We start from the raw sequence: 15,123 nt of genomic DNA, 5'->3' as shown, positions 1-15,123 counted from the left end.
TCCGACATATGCCAGACAGTATATTTTCTCCTGTGTGAGTCTGGGTCCCCAGAGAGTCACCTGGAACTGGAGTCAGGGCTGTCAGGGAGATTGTGCCTCCCTCCCGATTCAAAAAGACAACCATGTCCTCAGTTGGCAGCCCTTTCCATGTGCACATCCTTACCTCTGCACTTTACTTCCACACCTCCTTTGAGTCTCAGTGTGCTATTCTCTTTCCTTCTAGTTGTAGAATTTCCACTCAGCCAGCCTTCCTGTGGTTCTGGATGATGTCTGTTTTGTCTTTTAGTTGTAACTTTGAAGTGGTTGTGCAAGGCAGCAATTTCAGGTGTTTACCTATGTCGCCATCTTGGTTTCTCCCTGGGTTCTCATCTTTATCCCAATTTCAACTAGGGTTGCCTGCTTTTGCCCGGTTAGTATTTTGGAATCCCTTGAAGGACTTTACTTGAAAAACAGTGCCACTTGTAAGCAATGTATTGAAAACCACTTAACTACGCACAGTATGTCACTTCCTACAAAGAAACAGGCAAACACATCATGCACCTGGCTGCAGAAACGGCTCTTGCTTCACACTTTATAACTCTTGTTTTTCTTCTACGTGCCCTGACTTATTCATCTTGGGCAGGGCATAAATGGCCAACCCCTGCTGGTGGGTGTTGCTCTCAAACTGCCACTGAGAATAGAGTGAATGGCATTGGTCTGGCCATTCTCTCCATCCTCATTCCCTCTGGGTCCCCTTGAATTGCCATATGTGCTATGCATGTGCGGTCTGTTCCCCTTGGGGGTTCTGTGTCAAGTATTCTATCGCTTATGCTTCTGGTGCCCTTGGAAACAACAGCATCCTTTAATTAAAGGCAGTAGGTAGCATGATGACAGGATTAGTATCAGTGTCTGGCCTCCCTAAGGACTAGGGAGCATTGTGGCCAGTTTTCCCATCTGCATAACCAGACTGTTACATGTTTATGAAAAATCAGAGAGAGGGAGCAGTTTTTTTTCTTCTTCTTCTCAGCTTGCAGTCTGCTTTACCGGCTTCAGGAAAATAGTGGAGATAAGTCCCACGGGAATTGTTTGGCTATTTCACTTCACTGAAAATGTAGGGTGCTGTGGCTTTAAATGCATTGCTATTCTGCCCCTTGCTTCACTGCAGAATGAACAACAGTGATGTTCTGCTGAACAAAAATTACAGACGTTTTAGGAAGGGCTCAGCAGTTTTGTGAGAAGGAAGCTGCATTACTCGAATATAATGAGCCAAAAGAGAAAAAAATAAAGATCCGGTTTTCATGCATTAGTAAAGACCCAAGCCCTGACCATGTCACATCCTTGTCTGCTTTGTTATGGGTTTGGAAGGTACAGGGTATTCACTTAGCCGGCAGGCACAAATGTGAAAGGAACTTAGAAGCTGAGCCGGAATGAATATTAGGGATAGAGCTTTTGTTAACTAATTATAGACAGAATATTCAGAAATGAGCGTTTGCAAAGTGCCAGCAATCTGGTGGCCCTATCCAAAACCTCCCACCCCACATATACAAAAAGGGTTTAGAAATCATCATCAACTCAGAGAAAATTCTTTTACAAATTCAATATTTATTTCATTTTATTATATACAAAAAGTAAATGCCAAATGAACATAAAATGAGGTAAAATCCTTTCAGCTGCACTGACTTTAATTGCCCATTACCTGATAATCACAACTAATCATAGAAACAATAGACTGTCACCACAATGTTAAAATTGTTGTACAGAAAGATTGTGATATTTGACTATTTTAAAACTGTTACACAGAGAAAAAGAAATCATAAAGCAACTGGGATGGGGTGAATGTTCAGAGGATACGGAGAGAATCACTCTGTTCAAAGAGATCATCTAAACAGCAAATCTTCAGTCAAGAATAATGTAGTCACAGCTCAAACTCACATCTACTTGGTTGACTCAGCCTAAGTGGGACAACAGTAATCACTTTGCATTTTAATTTTCCCACAGAACACAAATACAGTTGGGGGTGTGGAATAAACGGTGAGTTCAGAGAAGATCTGCAGAGTACCATTATTTCCATAGGAGAGTCTGCTAGCAGGGGAATCATTTGGCATTAAAGACAGCAATGGTGCGTTGCAATCAACTCATGTCTTTGCTGGTGTATGGCACAATGGGCATATTTTGGGTAAAAAATAAAGCCAACGATGGCATCACACATGCAAAGATTTTTTAAAATAAGCTGAATTGTTTTACACTTTTTTCTAAACTCAATTATTAAAATACTTTTTGAGGAATTCAACATCTTTCCATAACTATGTCTCTCAAGTGACTTCTATAAGGTTTGTTTTAAATAATTTAGCAACATGTGTCAATTTCTTTGTCTGGTACCTGCACACACAATTCTCTTGGAAGAGGCAACAATTTCATTGGAGTGACTGAGGACAGAAATTGACTTGTTCTGACCTCTAAATATCTTGTGTATATTTTTAAAAAATAACACAAGGAAAAGAATGTACTTCTAAAAATTCAGAATCTGTAGTTTGTAAAATTATTATCATTTTTAGCATGAGCTCAGTGCTGACCCTTTCAGATCAATTATAAATAATAAATTCCCCCAAGAGAAGTATTTATAGTGGAAGGGGGAAAAACATGAACTAAAGCCATAGCTCCTGTACCATATATATGAGCCACTTTGGGCTTAGCACACTTTCAGGGGTGGTAATAATATATAAGAGCACATCTGAATATATATCTTAGTTTACATAGACAGAATATGTAGAATTTTTGAAAAATCTATATCTGGTGTTGGTATAGTTTCTAATATTTCTAATACTGCCATTATGCAAACTGTCTCAAACACATGGTAATAAGCCATCATTTGCACAATTCTCACAGACCAGTTTTTATGCCTTCCTACGCAGGACAAATTGGAATTCAATGATGGATTGTTGACTGGACAATGGAGGAAAATATTAGAAAGTACTTTTCACCATTAGACTGCCATCTGCATTGATTTCCACCTAAATATCCAGAAGGTCATCTCCACTTTCGTCGCTCTCCACGGTCAGCTGCCGGGTCCACCACTTCTTAACTTCAGAACCACAGGATGCTGTGTCAGTCATGGGGTTCATTTTGCACACCACAGATTTCATGGTTGTCCGCCCTCCAAACCGTAAGTTGACTGAAGACACTGAATGGCTTATTGGCTTTGGTGCTGTGGAATTAATCAAAGTCCTATGAGCAAAATGGCGTTTTACTTGTGTTGCAAGTCATTCCTGAAAAACCATGATTTTCCCATCTAATGCTTTTGATGAACAAGTCCTATCCTTTTGAGTATGAGAAGATGTTGAGTATGAAACCTTTTCAGCACTGGATTCTTTATATTCATAATGGGCTTTAAAATTATCTTCATGGACAACTAGTAATACCATTTGAAAAAAAATGCTGCTTGCCTCTTGCAAAAATGAAAATTTATTTTTTAAAAGTTCCAGTATGGACAAATATAAGTGTCATAGAAATATTAGTGACTCAGTGCTCATTAGTATTATACATATTAAAAAAAAAGAAAAAGGACTGTAATGGATAGTAGTGGAAAGGAAGTAATGCAGATGGTATGGAAAGAATAATATGGGTAAATACTTTTTTTTTTGTAAAAATAAATTGAAGTATAGTTTCAGTGAAAAAGGAATGGTTTGGGAAGTTATTTAAATTTTTCTCATGGCATTCATCCTTCCAATCCATGAATCTGGCTGAAGCAGAGTGTCTGAAGACTTTGTTGACACACTCATGGCTTTGGGATTCCACAGTTATGGTTTTGGGTCCCATTCTGTGACCTGTGGATGTAACTAAAGGCAAGTTCATGTCCTGAAACCCATTTCCTCAATTGTAAAATGAAGAGAATGCAAGTTTTCTCATTGGACTATTATGAGAATTAAATTAGATTAAATGAGATGACCTACGAAAATGCATAGCAGAACTATCATATGATCCAGCATTCCCACTTCTGGGTATATATATTTGAAGAAAGTAAAATAATTATCTTGAAGAGATAGCTGCACTCTCTTGTTTATAGCAATGTTATTCACAATAGTCAAGATATGAAAATAACCTAAGTATCCTTCAATGGATAAATGGTTAAATAAATTGTGATATATAAATTGTGATAACTAAATATTATTCAACCTTAAGACAGAAATCCTGCAATTTGCAACAATATATATAAACATACAGGATATTATGCTGAGTAAAATAACCTAGATATAGAAAGCAAAATACTCTATGATCTCACTTATATATGGAATACCAAAATGTCAAAATTCACAGAAATAAAGAGAGCAAATATAGTAGAATGATGGTTACCAGGGTTGGGAGATGGGGAAAATAGGGAGATGGTCAAAGGGTACAAAGATGCAGTTATGTAAAATGAATAATTCTGGAGATCTAATGTGCAACATGGTGACCATCTATATAATAAAAGCCCAGCGACCATTATGGTGGAATGACCAGAATGACTGGTCGCTATGATGTGCACTGACCACCAGGAGGCAGATGCTCAATGCAGAAGCTGCCCCCTGGTGGTCAGTGCACTCTCACAGCTGGAGTGCCACTCAGCCAGAAGCCGGGTTCATGGCTGGAGAGGGCAGCAGTGGTGGCAGGAGCCTCTCCCACCTCTGCAGCAGCACTAAGGAATGGCAAGCCAAGAGGTAAGGAGAGAGCAAGTGGGTGGTTAGGAGCGAGGGGTCCAGATTGCAAGAGGGATATCTGACTGCCGGTTTAGGTCCGATTGGGCCTAAACCGGCAGTCGGATATCTCCCGAGAGGTCCCAGATTGCAAGAGGGTGCAGGCCGGCTGAGGGACCTCCCTCCCCTGCACGAATTTCATGCATCAGGCCTCTCATAGTTAATAAGACTGTATTGTATACTTGAAATCTGCTGAGAGTAGATATTAAGTGTTCTCACCACAGACAAAAACGGGAAGTATATGAGCTGATGCATATATGTTGACTGCCGCAATCTTTTCACAATGTATATGTTAATAGAAACATCACATTATACACTTTAAATATATGCTTTTAAATAACAAGTAAAATAAAAAGGGGGAAGGGGGAAAAAAGAGGGAAACGCATAGCATGGTACCTGGTACCTTGTTGGTGTCCCCTTAAAATGCCTTTTCTTGCCCTTTGCCTCTTCAAACTCAGCCTGTCCCAATAGCATGCCTCTTTAGTTACCACCATTTCTGAAACTGGGGCCACCGAAGCTTGGGCCATTAGAGGCACTTTTGACAACATCCTTTCTTTTATGCATTTCGGTGAACACCAAGGACTGCACTTCCCCTAGGTCAGTGGTCGGCAAACTCATTAGTCAACAGAGACAAATATCAACAGTACAACGATTGAAATTTCTTTGGAGAGCCAAATTTTTTAAACTTAAACTATATAGGTAGGTACTTTGTTATTAACTTAATTAGGGTACTCCTAAGGCTTAGGAAGAGCCACACTCAAGGGGCCAAAGAGTCGCATGTGGCTCGCGAGCCGCAGTTTGCCGACCATGACCCTAGGTCATCTCTCCTACTTGTTGCTCCAGGGTCTGGACCACTGCCACCAGCTTTGGCCATGTTGTCACCTCATGCCCAGCTTAGGTATCATCCTCTGGCTCCTAACGCTGTCTCCAGGCTCACTCTCTATTCTGCTGCCAAGTCACTCTCCCTAAAGCACGAATTCCAAATGCCACGTCTTGCTCAGGAACCTGTACTGGTTCCTACTAGCTACAGGATGAAGTTGAAACCACTCAGCCTGTAACTTACAGCTTTTCATGGCCTGGCCCCACCACCTACTCAATCTCATTTCCCATCACTCCCAGCTCTGTTTTCCCAGGCAGAAGCTAGCTTCCCTCTGATCCCTAAATCATAAACTCCTGGATGTGAAAAAAGATATTTTCCTTCTGATGTTCAGATCCACTGAACAACTTTTAGTCTCAAAATTTAGTTACATTATCTTCTGCTTTGTGGAACAGACATGCTACAGAAGAGTTTGCAACATCATCCACCTTCTCATTAGATTGGGCCGAAGAAGGGGAACAATTAAGGAGCATTAGGAAGTCCCTATTTTATCGTAGATTCAATTATTTAAACAGAAAACCACATATGGGGGACAGTGGGCTGTGCAGATCATTGCTCCCCTCCACTTCTGAGTGTCCTTAATGGGATTGTCCTGGCTTCCCAAAACCCCATGTTCTCCTAGAAAAAAATTATCTCACTGAATGTGAAAAAGAATAGGATTGTGAGGATTAAGTGAGGGAACACACACAATGCACGTATAATACTGACTGGCACACAGTAAGTAGTATAGCACTAATATACATCAGATATCATATATATCATATATCTTATATCATATCATATCATATTGTATCATACGATGTAAGTTTTGTTGTTCCTTCTTTGAGAACTGTGGCATTTTCTAAATGATCATATCTATTCACTTCCGCTTAGAATAAATAAATTTTGCCTATGTTTGCAAACACCTTAAATACTCAGGAAGCCCTTGCAAATCCTCTTTTTTTAAAATGATCTTGGCTATGATGTCTCACTTTGTTAATAAGTATTGCCTTCTCAACCACAGTAACTGAAAACGAGGGCCAATACAGTGCTATTTAGAGAAGTTATTTTGGGGGAAATATCTTTGATAAGAAGATACATTTTTCATGTCTATAAATAAGTTCAGATGCAGACCCTTATTTTGAAATCTCAGATCCCAAACACACAGAATGTCAACAACTTAAAATGTCTCAGTCAATGGAGAAAGGACTTGGTGCACATACCGGAGGGCAGACGCCACTGCCCGAACTTCCTCTGGGGCTTCCCTGCATCCCCTGCGTCTTGCCGACTCCCCCCTCTGTCAGACAGGGTGGGGCTCAGAAGCTGCTGCTGGCTGCTCGTCTGCGGGGGGAAGAAGAGAGCAGTGACTTTCTGAACCCCGTGCTCTCCTCCCTCTTTCTGCATCATGGGCCTGTCCCTCCTTTGGCTTTGAGAAAGTTAGAAAACGTGCTGATGGGTGGATGAGTGGGTGAAAAGGTTGTGGTACATATACTAGTGCACAGTGGAATACTACCTGGCCACAAAAAAGAGTGAAGCTGAACCTTTTGCAACAGCAAAAGGATGGACTAGAGGGTATTATGCTACATCAAATAAGTCAGACAGAGAAAGACAAATACTATATAATTTTACTTGTACGTGGAATAGAAAGAAAAAAATAAACAAACCAAATTGAAATGACTCATAAATAGAGAGAACAGACTGATGGTTGCCAGAGGGGAGTAGGGGAGGGGGCGCTGGGTGAAAGAGGTAAAGGGATTAAGAAGTACAAATTGGTAGTTACAAAATAGTCATGGGGATGTAAAGTACATCATAAGGAATATAGCTAATAATCTATACTAATAAAAGGGTAATATGCTAATTAGACTTGGTAGACTGGACGTCTTCTGGTTATCCTTCTGGACAAAGCCATGGTGGCGGGGGCCGAGGCAGAGGCGGTTAGGGACAATCAGGCTGGCAGGGGAGAGAGGTTAGGGGCAATCAGGCAGGCAAGCAGAGGTGGTTAGGCCAGCAGGGGAGAGCAGTTAGGGGCAATCAGGCCAGTAGGAGAGAGCAGTTAGGGGTTATTAGGCCGGCAGGGGAGAGAGCAGTTAGGGGTGATCAGGCCAGCAGGGGAGCAGTTAGGGGCATCAGGCAGGCAGGCAGGCAGAGGGGCTAGGGGTGAACAGGCAGTCAGGCAGAGGGGTTAGGGACAATCAGGCAGGCAGGCAAGCAGGCAGGTGAGCAGTTAGGAGCCAGCGGTCCCGATTAGAGAGGGTGCAGGCCGGGCTGAGGGACGCCCCCCCCACCGAATTTCGTGCACCGGGCCTCTAGTATAGTTAATAACTATGTATGGGGGTCAGTAGGTAGTTGGAATACCAGGTTGGGGGGGGACCACTCTGTAAAGTACATGATTTCTAACCACTATGCTATACAGTTGAAACTAATACAGAATCATAATGAATGTAAACTATAATTGAAAAAAGAAAGAAAATGACAGGAAACTAGTAGGAAAAACAATATGGACCTATAATGTCCACAATGGGGAAAGGAAAAGTGAAATTGAGTAAAAAAGAGGCAAGGAAAGTGAGAGTCACCACTGCACACCATGAGGAAAGGAGCCCTATTCTTCAAGTAGTGTCTTTTCTTTGACTCCCCTCAAGGAACCCTCCACCCCCACGTCCACATTCCCTCCACACCTGGTAAACATCTACTAGAGCAAGGATGGTGGCATTCCAGGAAGTGGGACGGGGGGGGGGGGCAGCAGGCACTGTCTGGCTTGGGGGAAGCATGCTCTTGCCAACCTGAAGGTCAATGCCTAGAGCTTCAAAAAGAAAATTCTCCACAGACAAAGCTGGGATGGGCTTTGGAGGAGATCAAATCTTATATCAATGAAGACTAAAGTCTCTCACTTACATGTGGAATCTAATGAAAAAGTAAACGAAGGAACAAAACTGAAACAGAGGCATGGATACAGGGAACAGACTGACCGCTGTCAGGGACGTTGGGGGACTGGATGAAAGACAACAGTGTGGTGATAGCCAGAGGGAAGTGGCAGGAGAATGGGGGTAGGAGGAGGTGGGCAAAGCGGGGGGGAAAAGGGGGTCGGAAAGACACTTTGCTTGGGGCGATGAATACACGATACAGTGTGCAGATGATGTTTTATTGAGTTGTGCACTTGAAGCCTGTACCCTAATCAATTCAATAAAAGACTAAAGTCAAAGAGAAATGCTGAGACTCCCCACACATGTTACCCACCCTCTGGTTCACCCTCACCTTCCCCTTTCCTATCAGCACACTGACCTTCACATTGCTTCTGTATCCCCTTTGGATGTTTTGGGTACCTCTTGGGTTTTTTTGCTCTTTTAACCTAAAACCAGAGAGCTCTGCAATCATCACTTTCCCTGACTCATCATCCCCATCTGACTATCCAGACCTTATCTCAGCCCTACACCTCAGGCACTGCCAGCCCTCCACGGGGCACATAGGTGGCAGGGCTGTTGTAGAAACCTCCATATCCCTCTTTGTTGACTGTCTCCTAAACAAGTGCCTGTAATTGGTGGCAGATGATTCCTACAGGCTGGGGAGCCAACAACATGAAATCCACTCAAATCTGGGCTATAAACAAGAGGGCTCTTTGGAGCACCCACTGGGCCACAAGCTTCAGGCTTCAGTGTTTATGGCTGGCCCCTGACTGGGTCACCACACAATCATAAGTCTGATGCTGTCAGAGGCGGGAGGAGGGGGGGTGGACTCTCAGAATGCTGGATCAACTCCACCCAGTCCATAACTGCATCCTCACAAAGGGCAGGGCCTCTGCCAGCTGTCTCACCACACAGGGCTCTCTAGGACACTGGGACTCTGTGGTATTTTTATGGACATGCAGATCGAGTTTGGAAATGAAAATATGCGGTGTCCTAGTAAATAGGAGGCCTTCAAGTTAGTCGTCCCCAAACTCCATATGCTCTTCTCATGCCCAACTGAGGAAGAACAAATCCTCAATTTGAGGAGGAGGAAGGTCAATTTCAAACCTTTTCATTGATTTCATTGCAAGTTTCTATGACTTGGTAGGAGAAAACATTAGGGCAGAGCTTCAAGCAAACCCTGTTCTCCTAAATCAGGGGTGGGGAATCTTTTTCTGCCAAAGGGCCATTTGGATATTTATAACATCATTTGAGGGCCATACAAAATTATCAACTTAAAAATTACCCTGCTATATTTGGTCAAATATGTAATTAACTCACCCTTAATGCCTTGGCAAGGCCAGACCAAATGAACTCTCAGGCCTTATATGTATGGCCCATGGGCCAGACATTCTCCACCCCTGTCCTAAATCAAGTGATATTGCCAGGCTTAAATTAAGCCCTTACAGAGGTGATATTAACTCTTTAGACAGACAGAGAGGGGGGTGGGGAGGAAAAGAGAGAGAGAGAGAGAGAGAGAGAGAGAGAGAGAGAGAGAGATAGATATTAACAGTATTTTAAAATCCAGGGCATTAACATTAGTATCCATACAAATCAGAATCTTTTCAAATAACCTCAATAAACTCAGGGACCACAAAGACAAATATAATATTGGATCACCCTATTCCAATTGTTGTTTTTAAATCCTTACCTGAGGATATTTTTCCATTGATTTGTAGAGAGAATGGAAGAGAGAGGGAATGCACAAGCCTGGGCCGGGGTGGAGCCTGCAACCAAGGTATGTGCCCTTGACCAGAATCAAATCTGGGACCTTTCAGTCCATAGGCCAACGCTCTATCCACTGAGCAAAACTGGCCAGGGCCAATGGTTGTTGTTTTTTAATGTAAAACCTTCCTATTAGATATATTGTCACCTTATTTGAAATGGCTGTGAACAGCACCAGTTTATCTTTTATTTTAAACATGCACAGAATATCCCTGAATGAAAGACACCTCACACTCATACCTCAGGTTGCATGTTATTATCCTGACTGTTGGCGTTCATGTCTTCACTGGGCTGGGTGGTCTCGATACTGGGGGGATTCAGAAACCGGCTCAGCTCCTGCTGCTGGCTCTCTCGCAGGCTGTGGATGATGCTGCACGATTGCTGCTGTTTCTGTGGAAATATGATCGTTCTTGCAGGAACAGAGAAATCAGCCCACCGCCCTTCTGCCCCACCAGTCAGTCATATCTTCTTCTCTCTGCTCCATAGACCCTGTAGGCTTGGTGACCTCTTAGGAACTTTCAACTAATTTTGGAACTTTCAAGGGTTATTAATTTCTTTTCTAGACTCCCATAAAGAAAGGCTTAGAGGCTTAGAATTGCTTACCCCTTCTATTTTCATTTGCATAACCATTGGGAGTAATGTTCACTGGTACTAGCTTGTGTTTTATTTAAATTAGAATTCTTAAATCACTAATGTTGTTGGTGATCTGATTTTCCCCCCTTCTTATTTCATTCTATGCTCGCTAAGCCTATGTGGATCGCCCCTTTCTTCTAAGATGTAAGAGGCAGAGAGTCTTGGGTGCAGAACTGAAACCCCCATTTTTGTCTCGGTTCTGGACTGGAGCGGGCCGGTCCAGTAGGCTGATCTGTCTCGGCACACACCGGGACCAGGGCAGCCTGATGGTGGGCCTGCACTCCCTGAGCCCTTGCAGGGCCGCTGGACCGCAGATTCTATCCCTGGATCTAGCAGAGCTATGGTGGGCCAGCTGTGACAGGTGCCTGGCTATAGGAGACTGGGGTGTTGGGTTTCTCTGGGGCCCTTAATTCATCCAATAGAAAGATGTGTTTCTGCAGTTGATGTTGTTCTGAAAAACAGGACTTTAAAAATCTATTATGTAGAAATGGTTAGTGATTAATTTGATTTCCCCCCTGTGTATAAAGCATAAGTCAAAAGCATTCATAAAATTAATTACCTAATAGAAATGCCCATTGTGAACACAGTGTATGCAAACACAGTTAATGCTCATGTTCATGGATTTAAGAGTTAGAGAATCTCATAGGCTTATAGGTCAGGAAGCAGCAAACAGATCGCTACACTCCCAGGAGAGGTGGTCTTTAATTAAAGATCACACAGAATTATCAACAATATGTTGGGGATTTTTTAGGAACAAATGAAAAGTAGTTTTGTAAATTCAGTTGCCAGTCAATATGTAGAGACTGCTGGCAGTTTAAACAGCTGAGATTAACAAATGGACAGCATGAATGTTGTAATATCAATGAATTGCTTCTGAAACAGTCACACTCTATTATAAAAATGTGATTTAATGGAAGCTTCTTATGGACTCTGCTCAAGAGGGTACCACTGGATTTGGACTAGAGTTAAGGTCTGAATCATCATCTGACCATGGTAAGTGGAAGAAGCTGACAGAGTTGAAGGGATATAAGGCGAATCACAGAAAGATCTAATCCCCTTGTTCAGGAAGCTCTGGAGGAGGAAATAAAACCCCAGATGCTCCTGGGTCACTCACGGCTCTGATGCGCTTTAAGCACTTCTTCAGCCACATGCGGATGGTCTGCTTGGCCACCTCCTCCTCAATGGTGTACTCCAGCTGCTCCCTTGCAAGCAGCTCCTCCAACTGTAGACTCTTCCGGATGTCAACCGACCGGTAGGAGAGCATGCTGTTGGGGAAATATAGCAGCAATTGCAGCTCTCATTCACCTGGGATTTAGACTCTTAGAGATCTCAAAGCTCAGAGAGGTCATCACTCAGTCCTACCAGTGGAGCAGTCTGATGCCACCCTGACTAACTGGATGGCTTGGGCTAGTTATGTCACCTCACTGCCTCTCTTCGCTCATCTGTGAACTGGGCATCGCCATGGTACCTGCTTTGTTAAATGATGAAATATGTTGATTTAGTGAGGTGATTATAACAGTAAGTTTCTGTAAAACCAAAGATCCAGGCTATGCCCTAATAATCTGCTGCTTAAGATTCTGGAACTTTCCCTGTAGAAGGATAACTGCTCTGTCTATTCACATTCAGCTCCAACTGGTGGTGGTTAATATGCTTGGCTGCAGGCTATGCGTTCCCATCCCCCCATTTCCCTCTCAATTTATCTCATCTGTCCCCCTGGATCTTCCTCATTAATGTTGATGGTTGAAAAACCAGAGTGAAACATTCATTCCCATTCAGTCCTCGGTACAATAGACCCAGACGGCGGCAAATGAAACCAGCACAGCTAATGTGTTGCATGGGGGCTCCCGCACAATAAGGCAACTCATGTGTTCAGGCTGAGGAGTCCACAGCCAAAGGAGGATGCAGCCCCTTCTGGCAGCTCGGCGCTCCCTAGTGTGGCTGCAGGATCTCAGTTATTGCTCCATCCCTGCCTGGCCTGGGTGGGACCTCAGTTCCGTTTCCCTACCCAGATCACAGCATGGTGGCACTTGAGAGGCCCGTCCCCATGCAGCACGTGAACAGTGATCTCTTCTTTGCTAAGTCTTTTCCCACCATGGAGGGAAAAAGTGCATTTGCTCTTTCTTTCTCCCTGCCTCATCAAGAAGCTCATCATTGCTGAACTGTTTTCATCATACACTGGGCTAGAAGGTAGGGAGAGGCCAACCATGCTACCATGGACTTTGCCTTGGTTCATTTTATCAGATGCATCACTGTGTCCCAAAGAGGCTGGATACAATATTAATGACCGTGGTATGCCTAGATGCCTCGTTTTCAGCCTAAAAATATTTGTCACTAGAAGACTGACATTCCGCAAGAGTTGTCATTCTTTGCTATGCATCTGTGTTTCCTACCCCATCTTTTTCTGCCTTTTCGCCTGTTCCTGGAAGAAGTGAATAGTGGGAGGTAAAATTGAGGCCTTGAAAGAACACCCCCAGATCCTTCCTCTCCTGGCATTTTTCAAATTCCAAGCATAATCATATTTCTGTATACCTGATTGCTCCTGACATTTGTGACTCAATACCCACTGTTTAGCTTGCCAGTTACATGTAACATGATGAAAATAGCTGGTGCTGGTAGAGGGTTCTTAACCTTTACTGTGGCATGAATCCCGTTGGCAGGGGAGCCCATGAGACATTTTTTAGAATCATGTTTTAGATGCATAAAATAAAATACATTATTTCAAAGGAAATCAATCGTGTCAAAATAGAGTTCTCAAGCCCGATTCCAGTCAAGGGCACATACCAGGGGTTGCGGGCTCGATCCTCAGCAGGAGGCAGCCAATCAGTGATTCTCTCTCATCACTGATGTTTCTATCTCTCTCCCTTTCTCTCTGAAATCAATAAAAATATATTAAAAAAATAGAGTTCTCAAATTATTTTATTGGAAAGGAGTAATATAATAACATAAGTGCTTCTTTATTAATGCATCAAATAACAACATTTAGCTGAGGTCAAATGATTACCGTAAATTAGAAGTACTGGTGTGCATTAAGGATATTTTAAGATATCAGCCATAGCAGTAATGTGACCTGAAAAATACCTCTGATTTCTACTGATGACAAAGACATGGGTATTGCTAATATTAATATGGTTTGTTGACTGCATGCATCATAAAAAAGAATGCTGCATTTTAGTGAGTAAATAGTGAAAGTAAAGAAGTAATTGTTTTCCTCTTCAAGGCCATGACCTTCTGAATATTATCCATGGGCTCCTGTTTATTCTGAGTTGACTGTTCTCCCTCTAACCTCCCCAAAATATTTTGGGGTCCTAACCCTCAGTACCTCAGAATGTAATCTTATTCCAAAACAGGCCACTGCAGATATAACTAGTTCACATTAGGTCATGCTGGAATGGGGTGGATCCCTCATCCAATATAACCAGTGTCCTTATAGAAATGAAAATTTGGACACAGACCACACACATGCACAGTGAGAACACCATGTGAAGATGAAGGTAGAGATTAGGGTGATGCTTTTACAAGCCAAGGAAGGCCAAAGATGGCCGGCAAACCCCCCAAAGCTGAGGGAGAGGGTGGAACAGATTCTCCCTCATGGCCTTAAATGGAACCAACTCTGCTGACACCTCCATCTCAGACCTCCAGCCTCCAGAGCTGTGAAGACAGTAGGTGTGTTGTTTAAACCACTCAGTGTATGTGTTCTATTACAGCAGTCAGAGCAAACCAACAGAGAAGGCTCTCCAGCCGTAGTGTGCCCTGTCCTGTCAGGATCCTCACCACGCATCTGGAAACCATGGTTTGTCAACCTGCCGGGGCACCCAGGACACAGCAGCCCGGGCAAATTCCTGCCCGACCCACAAGTGGGAAGATCTGAATTTTAGCTCCAGCTTGGCCTCAGGGGCTGAGTGACTGTCAGCAAGTCACTCATCTCTTCTGGGCCAGTCCCTTCCTTAAACCAGGAAGGGTGGGCCCAAGCTCCCGAGGCCCCTCCAAGTCCCTTCTTCAGGAGCCCCAGTTCTGGAAGGGGCACTTCTGGGCCCCTCAGGCTACTCCTTTCGCCCCCCCCCCCACTCCCTTCCCCCGGGAGGCGCTCACCTGAACACGACCAGTAAAGTTCAGCGAGGAAGACCACATGGAGTCTTGTAACCACAGCACATGTGGCATTTTTAGGTTTAGAACGTACTTGTTAATTGCATTTCATGAGGCCTTTCATGGTCACAGCCTCAGTCTCAACTCTGTTCAGCTCTGGGGCACACAGCTGTGCCCC

At 43.4% G+C, this 15,123-nt stretch overlaps 1 protein-coding gene across 1 annotated transcript in view; it reads right to left on the bottom strand.

Moving 5' to 3' along the window:
* Nucleotides 1-1,564: 1,564 nt before the first annotated feature.
* Nucleotides 1,565-15,123, bottom strand: part of NALCN (sodium leak channel, non-selective) — a 295,705-nt gene continuing 282,146 nt past the window's right edge. Inside the window, exons 38-41 of the mRNA XM_015559118.1 lie at nucleotides 11,977-12,127; nucleotides 10,470-10,619; nucleotides 6,789-6,906; nucleotides 1,565-3,184 (exon numbers count right to left, since the gene is read on the bottom strand). Coding sequence (XP_015414604.1) covers nucleotides 2,991-3,184; nucleotides 6,789-6,906; nucleotides 10,470-10,619; nucleotides 11,977-12,127 — 613 coding nt within the window. The 3' untranslated portion in view covers nucleotides 1,565-2,990. The remainder of the gene's footprint in view (nucleotides 3,185-6,788; nucleotides 6,907-10,469; nucleotides 10,620-11,976; nucleotides 12,128-15,123) is intronic.

The sequence above is a fragment of the Myotis davidii genome, unplaced genomic scaffold (genome assembly GCF_000327345.1).
Source record: "Myotis davidii unplaced genomic scaffold, ASM32734v1 scaffold450, whole genome shotgun sequence".
Taxonomy (NCBI): domain Eukaryota; kingdom Metazoa; phylum Chordata; class Mammalia; order Chiroptera; family Vespertilionidae; genus Myotis; species Myotis davidii.
The sequence above is the reverse complement of the archived record's forward strand: the minus strand, read 5'-3'. Positions and strand labels throughout refer to the sequence as shown.